This window comes from Diabrotica virgifera, chromosome 1 (genome assembly GCF_917563875.1).
Source record: "Diabrotica virgifera virgifera chromosome 1, PGI_DIABVI_V3a".
Lineage (NCBI taxonomy): Eukaryota > Metazoa > Arthropoda > Insecta > Coleoptera > Chrysomelidae > Diabrotica > Diabrotica virgifera.
This window is the reverse complement of record NC_065443.1, coordinates 299,503,591-299,526,756: the sequence shown is the minus strand read 5'-3', so window position 1 is coordinate 299,526,756 and position 23,166 is coordinate 299,503,591. Positions and strand designations below refer to the sequence as shown.

The 23,166-nt window shown below is 30.7% G+C and overlaps 2 protein-coding genes across 2 annotated transcripts in view; one reads left to right on the top strand and one right to left on the bottom strand.

The window, feature by feature from the left end:
* Positions 1 to 23,166, bottom strand: part of LOC114329400 (protein sprouty) — a 467,319-nt gene that overhangs the window by 246,019 nt on the left and 198,134 nt on the right. The window contains exon 3 of the mRNA XM_050642211.1: positions 19,844 to 19,928. The gene's annotated coding sequence lies outside the window, so the exon portion shown is untranslated. The remainder of the gene's footprint in view (positions 1 to 19,843; positions 19,929 to 23,166) is intronic.
* LOC126878518 (E3 SUMO-protein ligase ZBED1-like) lies at positions 4,371 to 5,834 on the top strand. Its single transcript, XM_050641273.1, has one exon. The coding sequence runs from the start codon at positions 4,371 to 4,373 to the stop codon at positions 5,832 to 5,834; it is 1,464 nt and encodes a 487-aa protein (XP_050497230.1).

Genomic DNA, 23,166 nt, shown 5'->3' with positions numbered 1-23,166 from the left:
AACTGCTACAGTTCGACGAAAATCTAATAAAGTAATATTTGACTTATTGACTCGTTGTAGAGAAGTTCTATTACTAGTTCATTTACTAATGCCAAATCAATGAATCGTGTGAATATTGACCAATACCACTTCTTGGCTCTGATTTTAGTGGAACATTTTCCAACAAACCATAGCACTCAAACCAGTCGTGTTGATCAACGCCTGCCATGTAATTATGTATTAGAATTTTTTATACTTGTGTTTGAGAAATTAAACGTTTTCTTTTGAACTTACGGTTCAATATAATGTAGTAGCTTAGTAGGTTCTATATTGTCAAAATTAGATGCTATAGTAACACACCTATTACCTCAATTTTACAAAAAATATTTCTCTATTTAGGTACATCAAACTGAAAATCATATGAACTACGAGCTTCTTTTCGTATCTTGTATATGACACTTCGATAATATTATATTTTCCCGCAATATTCGTATTGCTCGGTATCCACATTTTTGTAAATGAATTGACAAATCTCTGCTGTTAAATAAGTTGTCAAAAAATACCCAGTGAGTTGCACATTGCAGATTCAGCAATTATAACAATGTCCGCTACTTCAACAAAGAGCCCAAAATTTATAGCCGAATCGATAGGCTTTCCACGTATAAATTGCTTCAATGAGTTATGTCCATATAGTATTTCGCAATCATTTTTTCAATGGACAAAATGTTTTTCAAAAATATTTTTTAAATTCAGTATTTATCACATTGAGAACGAGGCTTCCTTTGTATCATCTGTCGTCTTTATCTATACAGGCATTATCAGTGAAAAGTATAAATTTCTTGTGAAAGGACACCACACGCATGTTATGGAAAATTTAATATCACTCAAATACAATAAAAGGACATCGCACACATCTTATGGAAAATATAATGTCACTCAAATTCAATAAAATTTATACGAATAGATTCGTTTTAAATTAACGGTCAAATCTTATCATTGCGCCAACTCTTAATTATGATTAATTACGGCGCAAATTGCAATTAAAGTTTATCGAAATCACATTTTTTAAGTCAGTAAAAGTGTCAGTTACAATTACTATTGCTCTGGGTGCTATTCACAAGAGCTTAAACCCCGCTGGGTCTAAGCGGATTAGTGAAACTAATCCGCTGATTTATGGAGTACCGACAATTTGGGTATTTTAAAATATTTTTTCTCTCTCTAACTTAATGTTGTGCTGAAACTATTTCCTTGTGGCATTTTTATAATTACGTATTTTTTATGGGAAATAAGCCACAATTTTACTAAAAAATGAATTTATTAACGTTTCGAAGTATATATTAACTCTAACTTATGTACGTACCCATTTGATTTCAAATTTATTTATATCAATTTCTGCTCTTATTATTGAAAATATAGAGTTGGCGCAATGATAAGATTTGACCGTTAATTTAAAACGCATCTATTCGTATAAATTTTATTGAATTTGAGTGACATTATATTTTCCATAATATGTGTGCGATGTCCTTTACATCAGTAGATTGCACCAACTCTGAATTTCAATTAATAACGAAAATTGATACACATAAATAAATTTAAAATCATATCCATATCATATGGGTATGTAAATACCTACATAGATAGAAAGAAAAAAAATATTTTGTGAAAAGGAACTGTAAATCTTTCTCCGGGTATTAAAGTATTTTTTATAGATGACCTTACAGTCATAGCGTACAGTACGACAGTGCACTTCCACCGACCCACCCCAAAGTAAGGGTTAGTCTCATGCTGTGTTAATCTTTTTTCAATAGTGACAATATAATAATTATACTAATAATTTTTATGAAGAGGAGAGTTTTATGGACTTCAAAAATGTGATTTCCGTAAACTTTGATTCAGAGACGAATATATTCATGTAAATTTTATTGCATTTGAGTGACATTCAATTTATCATAAGATGTGTGCGTGCGGTGTCTAATTGTCTAAGTCTTAGCGACCTATTTATAGAACACTAAAGACTAAAACAAAAAAAAGGGCCATTCAGAAATGTATATTTACGAGGTTTATTTAAGACTCGGATATAATAAACCTTATTCAACAATAATAACCTATGGAAAGGTAAAAAAACTGCCGAAATGAATCATTATTATAATGTCTAATAGTTTAATGTGTATATGTAAATCTAGACTAGGTCAAGAAATGTGTCCATTGTTAATAATTTTTATCGCCAACAGTCACTAAAATAATTCATTATTGTACTCATTTGCCCTCATTTGCGGCAGTACATTAACACTTTATTGTACTGAAAGCAGAATTTTACTTTACCTGCCGCGATTAATCAAATTAAACCAGATTGAATGTAAATGATCGATGGCAGTAATCGAATTGCGAGAATTTAAGTGAACTTAAAATTTATTTACTTTAATTATTTAATTTGCGCTATTAACTATTAAATTTATGTCAAAAAGTGAAATTCTGTAGTATTTTGTAATTATATTCATATAAAATAAATTAAAACTTTACCGATTTAGTAATTATTCAATACTGATAACAGTGATACCTAACTATCGATTAAAAATCGAAAGCGGCCATCTTGCAAGTTATCTGTCATCACTGCCATGAAATTGTTTATTATGACATCTAAAATTTCAAAAGATCTTAAATTGTAAATTGCAAGTAAGTATCAAAAACCAATATCCAATTTTTGTAGAAACTGAAATTGTAGATAAAATATATTTTGGCATTATATCCAAGCTTTCAGTACTTTTAATTCAGGGATTATTAAAATTAAAGATGATTAATTTTATGAATAATGAAGATAATCAAATTAAAAAAAATTGTGTAGTGTTATAAGTTGTAATGAGATTTTAAAGAAGTTAGATAAATGACAGGTTTTTATTCAATTTATTTTATAAATTTTTAATTATTTTTAAATTATTGCAGAGCCCAAACTCTTACGTAGTCAACTTTAGGGTGCGAATCATCGGAATTCAATTTCTAAGTTGATTTCCAACCAAATTATGTTGGCGATAAAATTTTGTATGCACCACGTCAGTAAAGACTTTACTGACTTGGTATATAAATAACTATTTTACGGAATGGGTGTTTGTAATACATATTATAATCAAACAAAATTTATTATTCAGTTTACTAGTTTTACTACATCATAAAATATATAGGATATTTTTTTTCTTAACACAAATTTTAATAATTGAAGAAAAAATATATTTTTTAGCTATTTTGTTAAAAAGTGTACTATTTTGTTTGTTGACAAATTAGAGCTCCGAAATTTTGTTTTTTTTTTCGATTATTGCTCTGTAACTCCGAAGGGTTTAGCTTTAAACCAAAAACCCCCCGAATTAAAATCTACTGTAATTTAATTCTGCACAGAGTTATTTTTTTCCGATTTCCTTCGACGAAAATTTTCCTCGGAAAATCTGGGTTTTTCCAACAAAATCTTTTACTTTCAACTAAATTGTAGAATAAATTATTCATCGATAATTAAATAAATTGATAGTCCAATTTCAATTCTATAAAGTACATTAGACAGGTATACGAGTAGTGCCTTTTTATACAAAATTCATAGTTACTCTGGTGTACCACAATGAATCTGGTTATTATTGCGACCGTAAATTTATAATTAACTTAATTGACTTAATTTATATTCAATATAGTATTAATTAACAATTTAATTGTTGTTAAACTATTTTTTGTTCCATTTTCGCCGGCTTCTGAAAATATAATGAATAATTGCTTCCCTAAAATTTTAGTTGAAAATAAAAAGTTTTATTGAGAATACCCGAATTTCCGAGAAAAATTTTTATCAAAGGAAAGCGGAAAAATCTGTGTCCAATTAAATTACTATGAATTTTAATTCGGGTAGTTTTGGTTTAAAATTAAAATCTTGGTTACAGAGCAATAACTGAAAAATAGAAGATTTTGGAGCGCTAATTTGTCAATAAACAAAATAGCACCCTTTCTGTTAGCTCTATAAACTTATATTACTGATGCAATCTTAAGATTCGATTGCAGCAATCCAATAATTACTAAATAATTTTTCCTTGTATTTTTCTAATTTGCCTTGAGTATTAATAGATTTTTTTCGATGACGGCTAATCGACATTTTTTACTTGTAGAGCCAAATGATGATGAAGATGCTCAATCCATTGCTTCAACTTCAAGTCAGATTACGACGCTAACAAGTGTATCTGAATCTGCATTGCCTTTGTCGTCTAAAAAATTAAAACAACCCCTTTCAAACATCAATATTAAGTCACCTAAATAGACCTTGTTCACTACGACGACAGCAAGAACTCAATGACTTAATTTTACATATGATTGTACATGATTTGCAACCAATTTCATTTGTTGAAAATGGCGGATTCAGGGACCTAATGGCGGGCGTTGAACCATCTTATGTCATTCCCAGTCGTTTTACATTTACCTATTCATTTTTGCCCCAAAAATTCAGCCAAAAAACTGAAAAGTTGAAAGGTTTGTTGTCCACCGCTAGTTCAGTTTCCATTACCACCGATGGTTGGACTGCTCAACACAGTCAAACGAGTTATTTAGCTTATACAGTCCATTTCATTACAAAAGATTGGACGCTTTATTCCACTCTATTAAAATGTCATCAGTTTGATGATAGTAAAACCGCGCAACATTTAAAAGATGACTTATACAGTGTTGTGAATGAATGGGATATCTTAGAAAAAGTCTTCACGGTAACTTCAGATAATGCTTCAAATATCAAGGCAGCAATAAAGTTGACTGAGTGGGGTCACATTGGATGTTTTGCTCACACGATTAATTTAATTGTTCAAAGTGGGTTAGAAATTTCTGATGTGTCCCCATTACGAAAAAAAGTTAAGGCGATAGTAGAGTACTTTCATAGAAGTACAAAATCTAACACTAAATTTAAGGCTATGCAAGGTCAGATGAATGAGGGTCAAAGATCATTAAAATTAAAAAACGATGTAGCGACCAGATGGAACTCTACATATTTTATGATTGAGCGTTTTCTAAAAGTTCGCGAGCCTCTAACTGCAACTATAGGAATTCTGCAGATTCCTGTAGAACTGTTGACGGAATCCGAATGGGTCGCTTTAAAAGAAATGTGTTGCGTTTTAAAGCCGTTTGAACAGCTCACTACAGAGATGAGTGCAGAACAAAATGTAACCTTATCGAAGGTAATTGTCATTGTAAAGGGCCTGCTTTCAGCTGTCCATAAAATTGAACAGAGTACAACAAGTGACAAAATTAAGAATCTTATCTATCATTACGAAAAAGAGATAGGGACAAGATTCGGTTCTGCTGAATCAAACACTTTAATGGCAAGATGTGCTTTTTTGGATCCAAGGTTCAAAACCAAAGTGTTTGATTCAGACTATAACTCCAATAGTACCAAAGAGCATATTCAACATGAGGTAGCTAAACTAATCATTTCGGAACGACGGTCGGAAGATATTATTCATGACCATGACAATGACGAAGTGAATACCGGAGAAGAAACGGCCGTAAATGACGATCAAAATTTAGTTTGGGAAGACTTTGATAAGGCCGTAGAGACACCAAAAGACATCGACTCAAAAGCAGCAGCAATCATCGAAGTAAGGGCATATTTAGCCGAAAGTCTAATTCCTAGAAAAGAAAACCCTCTGGAATGGTGGAAAACCAGAGCTTTCTTATATCCGCATTTAGCGCAATTGGCCAAAAAATATTTATGCATAATGTCAACATCAGTACCATCAGAGAGGGTATTTTCAACGGCTGGTCAATTAATTTCTGACAGAAGAAATCGATTGACCGGAGAAAATGTGGAAATGATAATGTTTCTACATGAAAATGAAAATCTTTGATTTTACATATACGACATTGTTTTTATATATTTTATTGTTTCATTATATCATATTCTTTTTCTTCTTAAAGTGCCCTCTCCTTTGAAGGTAAAGGTTGGCTACTACAATTTTATTGCAAACTCTTGTCTGTCTCGTATCAGTTCTTATTAGCTATTCAAAATTTAGCCCTGTCCATTGTCGGATGTTTCTTAGCCACGATAGTCTTTTCCTTCCTATTCCCCTCTTTCCTTCGATCTTTCCTTTCACTGTCAGTTGAGCATATATATTAGTGCTTATTCTTTCTCAGTACATATGTAGCTTAGGTATGATGTTTTTCTAACTTTCACTGTGTTGTTGAAAAGTTATCGTGCTTTGCATATTCCGTGCAGCACTTCTTCGTTTGAGGTATGCGATGTCTAACAAATTTTGAGAATTCTCCGGTTGATCCACATGTCAAAGGTCTCCAATTTATTAATGGTTGCAGTTTTAAGGATCCACATTTCAACTGCATAGAATAGAGAAGAGTCAACCAAACGTAGGTTTTTGATAAACGTAGTAGAATTTCGAATTTATTTCGAGAATCATATAGCAGTCTTTTAACTTTTTCGAAAGATTTTCTGGCCTGTTCTATTCTAGATCTTATTTCTAGATTAGGATTTAGACTGCTATCGATCCAATAACCCGAGGTACTTAAATTTAATGACCTCTTCTGTCCGTTTATTGTACAAGGTTGAGGTAAAATCGCCTCCATATTTCTATCGCATATTACATTAGTACAGTTAAAATAATTAGACGATAAATATGAATCAAGAGAAATTAAACTTTTTTCAACTTTTAAGTTAAGGACAAAAAGAAAGGTCATTAGCGGAACCGAATTCAAAATTATTCTGTACATCGTATTTGAAGCATTATTTGGTGAGAACACCTCATTTTTTGTTGTACTAAACCTCTACCTCTGTTGTTGTACTAAACATTGATATAATTTTAATACATCGAACTGCTCTGCGTACAGACAAATTAAAATTTTCAAATTTTTAAAATTGTTTTGGTCAAATTGCGTTAAGGGAACGGGTACGAACTTTCGGTTTCAATGCTATTTAAATGGGATTCATTTTTTTCGAATCCTGAGAAAACTAAGTAATAATTATTTTTGAAAAATTGAAACGCAGAATGAAAGATTACGTTATTACCGAAGGCGAAGTCCCTGAAAACTTCTATAATGTTTATTTTAATAAGTTACAAGGGTGAAAAAAAAAGAGAAAATTTGGTGTGATTTTTAATTTCAAATATCTCATCCAAAAGAAACTATATTCATTCTAAGGGACTTTCGGCTCTCGGTAATAAAGTAATCTTTTATACGAGTACTGCGTTTAAATTTTTCAAAAATACTTATTAGTTTTCTCAAGATTCGAAAAAAATGATTACAATTAAAATACATTGAACATTTTGACAGGCGTCAAAATTTTGCATTTTCTTTCTTTCCCCTTAATAAATTTTTTAATGAACTATCCATCCGTAAATGGTTTGTTATGTTAAGCAATCTATTTTGAAATATTTGATTACTTAATGCTGAATTGCGTTCTTTACATTTTTTAAAAGCACTTTGTTGTCCGTCTAATGATTTTTGTAAAGAGCCAATTTTATTTTGTCTGAACTGAGATTCAAATTTATCACATTCACTTTTGTGTTTCATGTAGTGGTGAGACAAGCTAATTTCTTTGAATAGGTACTCTTATAGATTCTTTGCAAATTAAGCATAGTGCTTTAATAAAATTATTAATAAAGAAATTAACTTTTCATTAAATTCACACTTTTTCTCATTAATTTTTTTTTCTGTTGCATTTTATTTATTTTTTCTATGATAAGACCTGAATTATTTTACCAAATTAAAAATAACTTGTATTTCTCATTAAGTATCTACTGTCGTTGTAGTGAAATACACCTTCCCATTATTCTGTTAGCCCGCATTTTTGTCATCGGCCACATTTCGGCACGACACTAAGTTTTTTGATTTTTTCTAAAATTATATTGATGCTTTGGCGGGCCCTCAAAAAGAGGGTAGCATGCGGCCCGCGGGCCAAAGTTGCCGACCCCTGCATATTGTATCGTATTGTATTATTATTATTGTATTATATTGTATTATTGTATTTTATTGTATTGTATTATATTATTGTATTTTATTGTTTTTATTTTTGTATTATAAATAGCTTAAATAAAAATAAAAAACTTAAAATATGTTTACATTTGTTAAAAAACCTAATTTAATTTAAAACCGGTTTAATATTCAACAATAATTGATATAGAATTTATGCTGTTAAAAATTATAAAAAGCAAAATGTTCCCGATATAATTTTATACAGACAATAATTAATTAATAATCAAAAAATGACTTTTTTTAATAAATTCTACTATACCCTATTCCACGAGCATACGCCTGTTTTGGATTATTTCGACAACGAATATTTTACTGTGCAAAATAAGAAGAACGAAAGTAAATTTCAAATTACATTGTTGTGTATTGGAATAATTATTAGCGCCATTTACTTTCGTACTTCTTATGTTGCACAGTAAAATATTCGTTGTCGAAGTAATCCAAAACAGGCGTATGTTCGTGGAATGGCCCATAAATTGTTTTCGGCTCGGTAAGATATTATTTTAAATTTTCTGGATCATTCGAAACAAAAAAGGTATTTTGTAATTTTTCTCTTAAGGTGATACAGTAGCGATCAACAGGTAGCTAAAACGCGTTCCAAGATTGCCGCTATAATTTTGAATATTTTTTCGAGATATTTGGCACACATATTCCTAATATAATAAAGAATGGCGGTACAGAGCCCAATTTAAAAAATTTACTAATATGTGGAAATTACTCTGTAATTAAATACAATATTAAAAAAACAAGCCTGTACCTCCATTAAGAAGAACAAAAAAATAAACTTTCTTCAAATAAACTTTTTTATCCGATGCCTAGATTTTGTGTCATTTTGGAACTACTAATGAAATAAAAAATTTTAGTAGTTCCAAAATGACACAAAATCTAGGCATCGGATAAAAAAGTTTATTTGAAGAAAGTGTATTTTTTTGTTCTTCTTAATGGCGGTACAGGCTCGTTTTTTAATGTTGTATTTAATTACAGAGTAATTTCCACATATTAATATATTTTTCAAATTGGGCTCTGTACCGCCATTCTTTATTATAATACGAATATGTGTGCCAAATATCTCGAAAAAATATTCAAAATTACAGCCGCAATCTTGGAACGCGTTTTCGCTACCTGTTGATCGCTACTGTTTCCTCTTAAGTTGATCGTTTTCGAGTTATAAACAATTTAAAACTGAAAAAAAAAACAAAAATGACGATTTTCAAGACCCAAAAACACAAGTAAAATATATTATTTTTGTAATCAAGTATCTAAATTCAAATTACTTAAACTTTCTTCTATCGGGTCTCAATAAGAATTTTTGGTAAGTTTTATTCTAAAATATATATTTTTTAATTGTTACGAACACGAAGCGGTCTTAAGGGAAGAAGACGGGGCCTGCATTAATAACTAAAAAACAAAGTTTTAAAATGAAATAAGCATAAAATCCTTTCGAGAACTGATAGAAGAAGGTTTGAATTCAATTTAGGTACTTCGTAATTTCAAAAATGTTATTTTTTAACTATGTTTTTTAGCCTTAAAAATTGTCATTTTCCTTTTTTTTGGTTTTAATTTGTGTATAACTCGAAAATGACCAACAAGAGAAAAATTACAAAACACCTTTTTTGTTTCGAATGATCCAAAAATCTAAAATCCTAATAGATATCTGCACGGGCCGATAAAATTTATCAAAACATCTGGTCAATATTATATCAGGCGCCCCTATTGTTATTTGTAATTTTTAAAATCATAAATTACATATCAAATTTATGGAAATAAAAGGCAAATATCGAGCAACTAGGTGATATCTGCCTTTTATTTCCATAAATTTCAAATATTCGAGCATTCAATCATCTCCTATTTTACATATAAAATCATTTTTATCCATTAAACAGATCGGTGAAGGTCATTGTTATATAGAAATACCTATACAAAATACCTACCTATTGAGAAATACAATTCTCGATATGATTACCGGTACTCAAATACAAAACTAATCATAGTAATCAAAGTAACGAATACTGTAAATGATTACTTGTTATATCGGAATACCTGTACAAAATACCTACCTCTTCTGAGAAATACGATTCTCGATATGATTACCGGTACTCAAATACAAAAGTAATCAAAGTAACGAATACTGTAAATGATTACTTGTTATATCCGAATACCTATACAAAATACCTATCTACCGAGAAATACGATTCTATATATGATTACCGGTACTCAAATTAATACAAGAGTAACGAAAGTAATCATAGTAATCAAAGTAACGAATACTGTAAATGAATTACTTGTTATATCCGAATACCTGTACAAAATACCTATCTACCGAGAAATACGATTCTATATATGATTACCGGTACTCAAATACAAGAGTAACGAAAGTAATGATAGTAATCAAAGTAACGAATACTGCAAATGATACAAAAGTAACGAAAGTATTATAATCATAGTAATCAAAGTAACGAATACTGTAAATAATACAGAAGTAACGAAAGTAATCATAGTAAGCAAAGTAACGAATACTGTAAATGATTACTTGTTATATCCGAATACCTATACAAAATACCTATCTACCGAGAAATACGATTCTCGATATGATTACCGGTACTCAAATACAAAAGTAACGAAAGTAATCATAGTAATCAAAGTAACGAATACTGTAAATGATACAAAAGTAACGAAAGTAATCATAGTAATCAAAGTAACGAGTACTGTAAATGATACAAAAGTAACGAAAGTAATCATAGTAATCAAAGTAACGAGTACTGTAAATGATACAAAAGTAACGAAAGTAATCATAGTAATCAAAGTAACGAATACTGTAAATGATTACTTGTTATATCCGAATACCTACACAAAATACCTATCTACCGAGAAATACTCAATACAAAAGTAATCAAAGTAATCAAAGTAACGAATACTTTAAATGATTACTTTATTCAAAAGTAACGATTTGTATCGATTACTCGAAAGTAACTATAATCAACATCACTAGAGCATAAGTCAATTATTATTACTGAAGGTGTCACCTAACTTTATCTGCAAAAATCCGAATGCCACCTCTCACATCCAAAAATAGACATTTTTCCACAGATCCTTACTGGTCTAAAGGTGTTTCCTAGTTTTTCTCTTATTTCTATATCTAAGGCTAATCCCATATAAACACAATAATTTAACTAAGACGTGCCACAAGAAAACTGTTTCATAACCTTCTTAAGAGATAACGTTGACGAAAATTACGTGATAAATATGACTAATTAAAAGAAGATAAAGAAGAAGAACTAGGCGTTAAAAGGAATTTTGAGATGTGGATTTTTGCTATACCGTTCATCCGAAAGAAAAGTGACACAAGTCAAAAAATGCATATGTAGTTCCAGTCATCTTGTTAAATTGACTCCAAACATCCTATACGTTTACCAGGAAACGTGTCACATACAGGGTGGGGCATTAGTGTGACAAAGTCCAATTACTCGTTTCTCGTAAGAGATACGAAAAAAAGTTATTTAGATAAAAGTTGGGGCACACATAGTACCATAATTTAAAAATATTTTCAAATATACAGGGTCGTCCGTATTGACAGGGTGACACAAACTTATGTTTTTTTTAATGGAACACCCTGTATTTTTTTACATTTTTGGATTCTCCTCGACGTTTCCTTTCTTAAAATATATGGTTTTGTAATATTATACGAGGTAGTTTAAAAGATAATTACGTTTTTTTGTTAATTTCGTAGCAAAATCTACACCCTGTAGAATTTTAGTGATTTGACATCAAATTTTTATTTTATGTTCAAACGATTTTTAATATAGTCTACTATTGTTAGACATTAACAGTATAGCGAAATGTTTAATTTTAGTATACAGGATGGGTCGAAACTCGGAATGAGTATTTTCTGAGTTTTCTTAAATGGAACACCCTGTATTTAAGTATTTTAAGGAAATGATATTTTATGGTACTTTTTTATTTCTTAAGCATTCCCTATACCTAAGTGCTTTAATTTGTAAGTTATTCGTGATTCTGTAAGCCAAACATTAATTGTAAGAAAAATTACGTGAAATTTTATTAGGTGGCTGTGAAAATATTTAATCAAAAATAATTTTTGGAAAAGAAAATACATCATAATCTAGTCTGATCCTTAATTTATTACTATTGGATGAAATATCCAAATAAATTCGTAGTTAAGGTTGTTGGTGCGCAAAATATTAATAAAAACATACAATATTCTACCTAGTCGGCTATGACACTAAATTTCCTTAAAAATTTGATATTATACTATTTTTATAGATCCAGTTGCTTCGTTACCATTACTAATATGTATTTTTCTTATGAGAAACTGATTAATAAGATTTTGGTGCTAGTGGAATATAACAAAAATGTGCTACTAGCAATAAGAATTTTTCATCAGAAATTCCTTGATAGAAGACAACTAAGAAGAGAAACGATTAAAAATATACTAGAACGGTTTCAACGGACTGATCACTCAGATTATGATAAATCTGCTCGAATAAAAACTATTGTAAGTGAAGAAAACAGCAATTAAATGTAATCCTTAGTGTCACTGAGGATCTGCATATTAGTAAAATCGTTCTTACAATCTAAGTATCTTGTCTGTTGAAACCGTTTTAGTATCCTTTCAAAAGTTTCTCTTTTTGCTTGTCGTCTATCATAGTCCTGTCGCCAGGGGGGGTACAACGGCCTCGTTAATTCAGATGGACTTACCCAAGTTTTTTTTATGTATTTTGACCCGTAGAACACGAATTTTTTGGGTAACAGTTGATCCGGATGTCGATAAGATTGTTATAGACCAAGAACTTGAGGAATCAAATAACAGCGATTTTTGGCAAAACAAAACAATATTTTGTATTTTTTGGGTCATTTTAAGCAAAAAATATTTCTACAAGTTTTTTAGTAGGATGCACAGTTTTCGAGATAAACGCGGTTGAACTTTCAAAAAATCGAAAAACTGCAATTTTTAAACCCGAATAACTTTTGATTAAAAAATAAAATAGCAATTCTGCTTAGCGCCTTTGAAAGTTCAAGTCAAATTATGTCGGTTTTGATTATTTGCATTGCTAAAAATTTATTGTGTTACTGTTAAACAAAGCTACAAACAACTAGTGCGTGAGTGATGTTTCTATGATTTCTCATTTAAAATCGAACGAGTAGGTAGAATAGGTACTAGTGCAATCAAGACTATTTCTACGTTACATGCGTTAAAACGCATGTAAAAGCACGGGAAACCCTACGTGTTTATAGCTTTGTTAAACAATAAAAAAATAAATTTTTACCAATGCAAATAATCAAAACCGATATAATTTGACTTAAACTTTCAAATGCGGTAAGCAGACTTGCTATTTTATTTTTTAATCAAAAGTTATTCGGGTTCAAAAATTGCAATTTTTCGATTTTTTTAAAGTTCAACCGCGTTTATCTCGAAAACTGTGCATCCTACGAAAAAACTTGTAGAAATATTTTTTACTTAAAATGGCCCAAAAAATACAAAATATTGTTTTGTTTTGCCAAAAATCGCTGTTATTTGATTCCTCAAGTTCTTGGTCTATAACAATCTTATCGACATCCGGATCAACTGTTACCCAAAAAATTCGTGTTCTACGGGTCAAAATACATAAAAAAAACTTGAGTAAGTCCATCTGAATTAACGAGGCCGTTGTACCCCCCCTGGCGACAGGACTATCAGGTAATTGCTGATGATACATTTTTATTGCAAGTAGCTCATTTTTGTTATACTCTCCTAGCACAAAGCCATTTTAATCCGTTCCTCATTAGAAAAATTAATATTAGTAATGGTATCAAATCAACTGGAACTATATAAATAGTGTAATGTCAAATGTTTAAGCAAATTTTGTGTCATAGCCAACTAGGCAGAATTTTGTATGTTTGATTCATATTTTAAGCACCAACAACCTTAACTACGAATGTATTTGGATATCTCATCCAATATTAATAAATTAAGGATCAGGCTAGATTATTATGTATTTTTTTTTCGAAAAATTACTTTTGATTGGATATTTTCACGGCTACCTAATGAAATTTTACGTAATTTTTGTTGCAATTAATGTTTGCTTAAAGAATGACGAATAACTTACAAATTAAAGCACTTAGGTATAGGGAATGCTTAAGAAATAAAAAAGTACCATAAAATATAATTTTATTACAATACTAAAATACAGGGTGTTCCATTTAAGAAAACTCAGAAAATACTCATTCCGAGTTTCGACCCACCCTGTATACTAAAATTAAACATTTCGCTATACTATTAATGATTAGCAGTAGTAGACTATACTAAAAATCGTTTAAATGCAAATAGAAAATTTGATGTCAAATCACTACAATTCTACAGGGTGTAGATTTTGCTACGAAATTAACAAAAAAACGTAATTAACTTTTAAACTACCTCGTATAATATTACAAAACCATATATTTTAAGAAAGGAAACATCGAGGAGAATCCAAAAATGTAAAAATATACAGGGTATTCCATTTAAAAAAACATAAGTTGGTGTCACCCTGTCAATACGGACGCCCCTGTATATTTGAAAATATTTTTAAAATATGACACTATGTGTGCCCCAACTTTTACCTAAATAACTTTTTTTCGTATCTCTTACAATAAACGAGTAATTGGACTTTGTCACACTAATGCCCCACCCTGTATATGTTTACTCCCAACTTCGTAAGAGGGCGGTAGTGTTAGTATTCATTTGGCGGTAAAATGAATATTTTTATTCAGGAACAATGACACTTTTGAGTTATGCTCTGACGTTTATTAGACGTGAACGTATTTATCATGAAAACCGTTGTATTTCGAGAAGTGTCCTAGGTATTTTCCGTTAGTGTTTAAAAAAGTGACCAATATTGTAAAAGAAAAGTGACAACTCAAAATGTTGATTTTTTCTTTGTTAAATCAGATATAATTTTTTTGGTGTTGCTTCTTAAATTATTAGAAACATTCACTTTTATCCACATTCTTCGTTTTTAATTTATAAATGTTTGCAGTTACCAGTTACCATTTAAAACTTACAGTTAAATTAAGATCTAAAAAATCTATTTTTGCCTCCCCTGAAAAAAAGTTGTTTTTTGAGTCAAAAATTGTTTTTTGAGTTATGACACTTTTCTTCCGGATAAGCGGTATATTTTTTAAATAATTGTTTTAATTTCTTCCTTAAATTTTCCTTTAAATTCAAAGTTGTTTCTTCTTGGATACCTGGTACTCTTCGTGAAGAAACCGATACCTTTTTCGTAGTCGACATTTCCTAACTCTAAATATGTTTTAATTTCAATAAATTAACGCCCTGTAAGTAATTTCCCATTTAGAATATCGAACATGATGCGGAAATATTAGATTTCACCGGTAGGTGTCGAATAGCGTTACCAGGTGTCCCGATTTGCGCGGGACGTCCCGATTTTCAGGGGTCTGGGGACGCGTACCGATTTGTACCTGATCGGGACACTAAATGTCCCGATTTTCACCCAAGAAAACCAATTTCAGGAGGACTTGCAGTGACTATGTTATAAAAACAAGGCACTCTTAAAAGCGGCAAAATCGAATGAAAAAATTTAATATAATTTTTAATAAAAAATAAATAATTTACTTAATCTACGTTTTTTTTTGTAATTTCGTCTGATAGTCTATAGACCCAGCAAAAGCAAAGTTGTAGCTCATGAAAAATACGTTCTTATTCATTAAATTCCAAATCAAATATTTTAACGTGAAATAACCAAGAAATGAAGCACTTTTCGGGAAAAACCAATTAAAACTTTTTTAATAAAGCCCTATTTTTATGTTTTAAAAAAGTTACTATAGTCTGTTCGCTAAACTCAGACGCAACTTTCTAGATATTTTAGTCGGTAATTTTGCCAATTTTAGTAAAATTGGCAAAAAATAATTACTAAATAGTTAATAATCACTAAATAGTTAGTAATTTTGCCAATTTTTGCAAAATTGGCAAAAAACAAACAAGTTATCGACTAAAATATCTAGCCAGTTGCGTCTGAGTTTAGCGAACCGACTATAGCATCAAAACTAAGCGAGTTCTGCTCAAAATTAAGTTGACTTCTTTTTTTGGTAAAAAAATCGTGAAAATCTGCCCATACTTAGCACTCCAAATGAACTTAATCGTTACCGCTTTACAAACAATTTATTTTACTTTTGTATTTTTTACATGCTTGAAAGGGCCTGAACTAGTCACTAATCACGAGTGTATGCAAAATAAGAACAGCCATATTTTAACCAATTTTTGTCTTACAGAAAAACAAAATGAATCTATCATATTTAGAAAAGCAAAACCTACCTACTTTTTACTTCTTGAGATTTTTAGTATCCCTATTACTTTTTAAGTTGTTTTGAAAAAGGGTATTTTCCAATATTTTCGGAATTTTTTTTACTATAAAACAATTTTTTTTAAACTAAGCACTCCCAACCTGTAAACCTTACAGATCGTATAAACAATACACATATAAAGTAGGTACTTAAATGGTAAAGCGGTGACGATTAATTTTATTTACGGTGCTAAATAGGGGGAGATTTTCACGATTTTTTTTATCAAAAAAAGGGGTCAACTTTATTTTGGCGTAACTCGCTTAGTTTTAATGCTAGAGACTTTTATATAAAACAAAATTAAAGATTTTTTTAAACACTTTAAAAAATTTTAAATAGGTTTTGCCCGAAAATTGCTTAATTTTTTGGTTATTTCAAGTTGAAAAATTCAATTTGGAATTTGACGAATAAGAACGTAATTTTGATGAGCTACAACTTTGGTTTTACTGGTTTTATAGACTTTCTGAACATACAATTTTTTTTTTGCTTTTTTAAAAGCTACATTTTTGCTAAGAATATTTTTTGATAAAATTACTCGAAAAGTACTGACATATTCTAAAAATTATATAAAACAAAAGTTTTTTAGAGTCAGTCAGTTGATCCATTTTGGCACTTACTTTAAACGCGCGTTTTTTTTACCCCTGAGAAGGGGTAACTGTAACTGTTAAGCCCCAAGTAAAAGCAACCAACGCAACGGTACAAGTTCAACTTTGAAGTAGACAGTAAGTAGAACCTAAAACCACATTTCCATGCAATTCGGAGCTGACTCTGAAAAACACACTCCTAAACGGTCATTTACTGGGCTATTGTTATTTATTTGTCCCGATCTACAACCCTAAATCCCGATTTGTTTTTGCTTATGTACCGACTAAAAACAAATCGGACCTGGCAAGACTAGTTATGACACTTTTCTTCCGGATAAGCGGTATATTTTTTAAATAATTGTTTTAATTTCTTCCTTAAATTTTCCTTTAAATTCAAAGTTGTTTCTTCTTGGATACCTGGTACTCTTCGTGAAGAAACCGATACCTTTTTCGTAGTCGACATTTCCTAACTCTAAATATGTTTTAATTTCAATAAATTAACGCCCTGTAAGTAATTTCCCATTTAGAATATCGAACATGATGCGGAAATATTAGATTTCACCGGTAGGTGTCGAATGTCTTTGGGAACTAAAAGAATTGACGAGGTTGCCAAGTCTACACTTTCGTGACCTCTTTCAACGGTTTGCTAGAAATATAATTATGACTGAAGTGGGTGGTGGGTTAGGTTTCTTTGATATTGACTGATGCTACTAGTACTAGATAATACATACAACGAATGAAAGAATAGATCTGAAAAAGGTGAATTCAAATGAAAATTGTAGCTTTTTACAAAAATAAAAGAATACAAAAAGGCCAACAGAAACAAAACAACTAAAATTTGGGTTTAAAAATGCATGATAGCAGTTTTTATGGAAGTTACAAACAGTTTTTGACAGAATAGATCTGAGTGTATTGGTTGTTTTAAATGCTGTGATGTACTTGTTCCCTATCCTCTTTAAATTTTTTTGATAAGCTCTTTACACATGGTATTGCTTTGTCATCCTTGAGGCCCTTCTTGAGGGTATTACTGTTTGATGTTCCCAATTTAAAATTTCACTCTTCTTGGTGGTTCTTCGTCCACTCCTGGTAGTGAGATTCCTCTTGAAGGATCGGCGGTCATAATAAAGTTTTGCTGCATTAACCACTTTAAAAATTCACATTGTAAGGCATGAATGAATCAAATATGTAGTACCTTTTTTGTAAATGTATTTAAAAATGCAACTGAAAAGTAATTACTATAAAGAGTGATCTGTACGTATCTGTATCTATAACTGTGGCTATGCTTGACTTAAATAAAACAATTAGATATAAAAAATCACAAATTTTAGTAAATTTGGGAAAGTATCATAAATACAAATACCGATGTTGAAACTTATTTAAATACCAAGTATTTAAATACTAAAAATGTACCCAAGTTTTTGGGTAAATTTTTATCTTAATCATTCACCCTTTTTGTACATTTCATATTTTTAATTTGGGTCGATCGGATAGCTCAGTGCGACTAGCGGCTGACCCACACTTCACTTCGCCGTGAGGTACGAGAGTTCAAGCCCAAGCCAGGCCATCGGAAAAACAAAAAGGCTAACGCGCCAGTATAAAATTCTAAATATGAATCTGGCGCTTAGACTGGAATATGCGGGCATCTGATCGACCTATGAGGGAGCAGTACGGCAAGGGATAAGGGCTTGCGGCTCGGTTATACTCCCCCATAGATCCCTACCGAAGGGCGTTGACGCCTAAGAACGGTGTATATACATATTTTTAATTTGGTATTGGAGCTAATGGGCCGTATTTCAAAATTTAAATACATACTTATTTGTAGGTATTTAAATACTTTAGAGCATTTAAATAGGTACTAAGTACTTATTTATAATTGTAGAGTGTTTAAATACTTTTGGCATTTAAATACCTACTCTAAAGTCCAAAGTTTTAAATACATTCTTACAAAAAGTATTTAAGTTTTGAAATACTGCCCATCAGCTCTGATAACAAGTTAAAAATATAAAATGTGCAAAAAGAGTGGATGATTAAGAAAAAAATTACCCAAAAACTTTCCCAAATTTAATAAAATTTGTGATTTTTTTTATATCTCATCGTTGTTTTATTTTAGTCAAGCCACAGTATAGGTACATTATCACTCTCTATAGTAATAACTTTTCAGTTTCATTTTTAAATACATCTACAAAAAGGTGCTACATATACATATTTGATTCATTCATGCCTTACAATGTGAATTTTTAAAGGGGTTAATACAGCAAAACTTTAATATTTATATGCCTATTTCGCCGATTCAAGTTCATATAGGCAACCCAAATTACACGGCACAAAGTAGTGGGTCAGGATCTAGACAGAATTGATTGTAAGTGGTGTTTGGCAAGTGAATACCTTCTGGTAGCTGGATGCCTAGAGGATGTATGTAACGAGGATTAATATCCAGTTTGGATGAATATTTGATTTATGGTATGGATATACGACGACTTCGATATGACGTCACCGTATGATGTCATCGGTAGTTTGGACAGGTAGAAGTAGAAACAGGTGTATAAATGGTTTGTGTTGTTGTCCGAAATCGGGACAGATAGTTTGTTTTTTGATGGTATTCGGTGTTAAGATGTCCGCCCTGGTAACATTTCGAGTATGTGAAGACGCAAAGACTCGTTTATGTTTTCATAAAACACTTTTCACTTAAATGGCCTTAAAATTACTGTAGATACTAAACCCATCTGTTAATAAGCCTTATGACTGATGCGGTTAATTTTAAAGATTAAAATACTAATTATAAACACAATATGTAAATGCAAAATATGGTTTTCATGACGAATCAATGAAACAAATGCATTCATTGTGGTTTAAAAACATCTATTTTTGGAAAAAAAAACTACTTTAACCTCCACAACTATAGTATCTGATAATAGATAATAATTTAGTCATATAGGAAATAAAATATCTACAAAATTACTCACCATCCTCACATTCTTGGAAAAGCTTGAGATACAGTATTTTTTTCGTCTTCGAATTTTGACGGTTTTCCAGTTTCTTGAGAATATTCTGAAACAAAAAAGAAATGGATCAGCAAAACAGCACATATTCATCAGACGCTTCCGCTTCATTAATAATTATGATTATTCAGATTACTAAAAACTCATGGACCATCATAAAAGAATCATTTTTGATGATGTGAACAACACATTTCTACTCCAAAATAAAATAACTACCAAGAAGGAGTGGATGACAGAAGAGATATTAGATATGATGGAACAACTCAGGCAGTGTAAGATCAGGCAGGACCAATTGTCCGTATGACACCGAAATATACACCATAAAATCTAATAAAACACCCTTCTCTGAAAAATAATCTGCATGCGCATTTGTTTTGGATACCGGTGGAACCATAAACAACGGAAATATTTCTCTCAATTCAAAGAATAACAAAAATGATATTTTAAAATGCAAATGCATTACACTGGGTATAAACCTTATCTCATGAAAAGTCACGTTTCAAATTTGCGATACAATAAAGATATAAAAATTTGTATTTTACTAGATAATCCACGCGTACCTACCCATTGATGGTAGAAAAGTTAATCTTTATGGTAAAGAACGACCAGTGAGATTAATAGTCGTGAATTGTCTATCAATACTTTTGATACCGTAGGTGTCTGGGATTATATAGTGTATTTTATCCTTAGAGTAAGTGTGAGTCCTATGGCTAAATCTGGAAAACATAATATTTGAGCAGTGTTGCCACAGGTCTTGAACAAAATTTCGGGAGACTTCTCCTATTTTTTCGGTGAAAATCGTCAAATTTCGGTAGATTTCATTTTTTTATTCTTTTGCTATCACATTGCAAAAAATTATACTTTAGGTACGAGTATTCAAAAATAAACTACATTCATCATCACATAATGATCAATAATCACCATTCATCATAAAAATCATTCAAAGTTCAAAATCGGTATACCTTAAAAAAAATGTATTTTCTCGGCTTTCTAGGTATTATAGAGCAATTTTCTTAATTTTTTTTAATCCAAAGTAACTCGAGTAGAGCCGACTGACTAACGCAATATCAAGGATGCTTTAGTTTTGTTATAAGGAATTAATTTATTTATAATAAAAAAATAAAACTGCTTATTTTTTCCTGTTGTAGACTTTTAAAAAAACTTATCACACGTGTACCTATCAACGTTCAAAATACAAATATTCCTATTTGAAAGCTATATAATTTTTTAAAAAAGTTAAAAATTTTTGTTATATTAAATAATAGTTATAAGTTATTAACATTTATAAATTACTGCAAAAATAAGGGTTTTTTGCAATTATCTCCAATAGTTTATGTATTTCAAATTAGAAACTATTAAGATCTAGAATATTTATTTTATTTGAAACATTTTTCTCTAAAATCTACAAGGAATGTTTTATAGGCAAAAACATGATTTTTTACACTTTATAATCGTTTAAAAACAAAACAATGTCGGATATTGAAGCAATTGAGAACGAGAAAATTTTTTAATTTTCTTTAGTTATGTCGAAATACTGTAAGTTAAAAAGGTGCAAAATAAATTTCTCCTATAAGATTTTAATATAAATACTATTTTTAGTTTGGAATTATCTTCTATATCAAAATAAGCCACAATCCTTCAGTATTCACTATTCAGATTCAGGTAGATACATTTTACTCCCAAAATCATAATATAAAAGGACAAAGGACTGGTCATAAAATTGATATCGGTAAATCCGTATCTGCTGATTCGCACATTGTGTCACAAGCGAGTAAAAGCAATTCAAGAATTCTTGAAAATTGACTAAACTCTGTTGCCAAATCTATCCACTAAAAAAAATTTTCTAATAATTTTGATTTTTCGGTAGAAAAAAAAATCGGCAGATTTTGAAAATTAAGAATTTTGATTTTTCGGTAGAAAAAAAGGAGAATTACGTAGATCGGTAGATTTGACAGGTATTCGGTAGATCTACCGAAAAATCGGTAGCTGTGGCATCACATTTCTAGATCTGTGCCTGATTATGCAAGTGCAATACAAAATGACAAAAAAGCACTTGGCCCCGATGAAGAGAGTGCAGAAGTATTTTACTAAGGTTTCTAAGAGAAAATGGAATTAAAGCACTGTGTGATCTCTCTAACAGAATTTTAGACTGGCACTATTCTACAGTCATATTTGGACGCGCGTACGTGTCACCGGCGCTGAAAGTGTTAATAATGCAACATCATCGTCAAATCTCAAATGGTTCAGGTTTTCGTCGTCTATCGTCACTCCTTTATCTTCCGATTCTCAAGTTCGAAACATATCTTCTATTCTAGAGCGAAAGTAAATAGCTTGGGTGAGATAGAAAATTCTTTTCTAACCCCGTCTGTACTTTCATATTTTCTGTTTTTACTTGCGATGTTGCATATTTCTACACATTTTTTAAAAATAATTTTTATTATTTTTATGATTACAGAACCACTAACAGCGGACAAACAAGGGGAATATATACAACTTGCATACCAGAGCACAGGAAATCGATAAAAAGCTTCAAAGCTATAATTCGTGATTGAAGTTTTTACGAAATCATTAAATTTAATGTATTGAATTAATTCACAAATAACGCTGTCAAAATTACAACAAACTAACTACGAAACTTGATTTATTAACTACAGAGAAAAATAACCGTTTAAATTCAGGTAATTACTGACAAAAGCCGGGGACCCACCCAGTCATATTTTAATTTAAAATTAAAAATCATAATAATATACATGTCTTTATCAACGCTTCGTATAATCAAGCAGTTAAAATTAAAATAAAAAATAACTAAGAACCACGAAATATGAACCCTGTTTAGGCAATACGTAAAGTATCCTTAACAATAGTAACCTATACTTATTGTACGGTTATAGAGTATATTCCCATAGGTAAGCTGGTTAAGAGTAGATAACGATTTTTCATATGTAATTTAAAGTATTATCTGCATAAATGGCACAAAGAATATTTGCTACGAGAGGTATATGGTTCAAAATGCATACAGTATCACGACTAATAAGTTATGTTCACATACATGTAGAGTACTTACAGTTTTATTCCTTGATGACGTGTCACATCAGAGCTCTGATTGAATTCCATAATCCATTTGGTTCATTTGTAAGGCACTCACTAATACGCTAAATAAATCATCGTCGATAATACTGAGCAGATTGAATTATCTGAGCGGTATAAAACGATAGCAAAAAAAGCCGGTAAAATGCGGCCTTTTTACGAATAGCGGGAGCGTCGATAGATTAGAGATGATTCTCGTT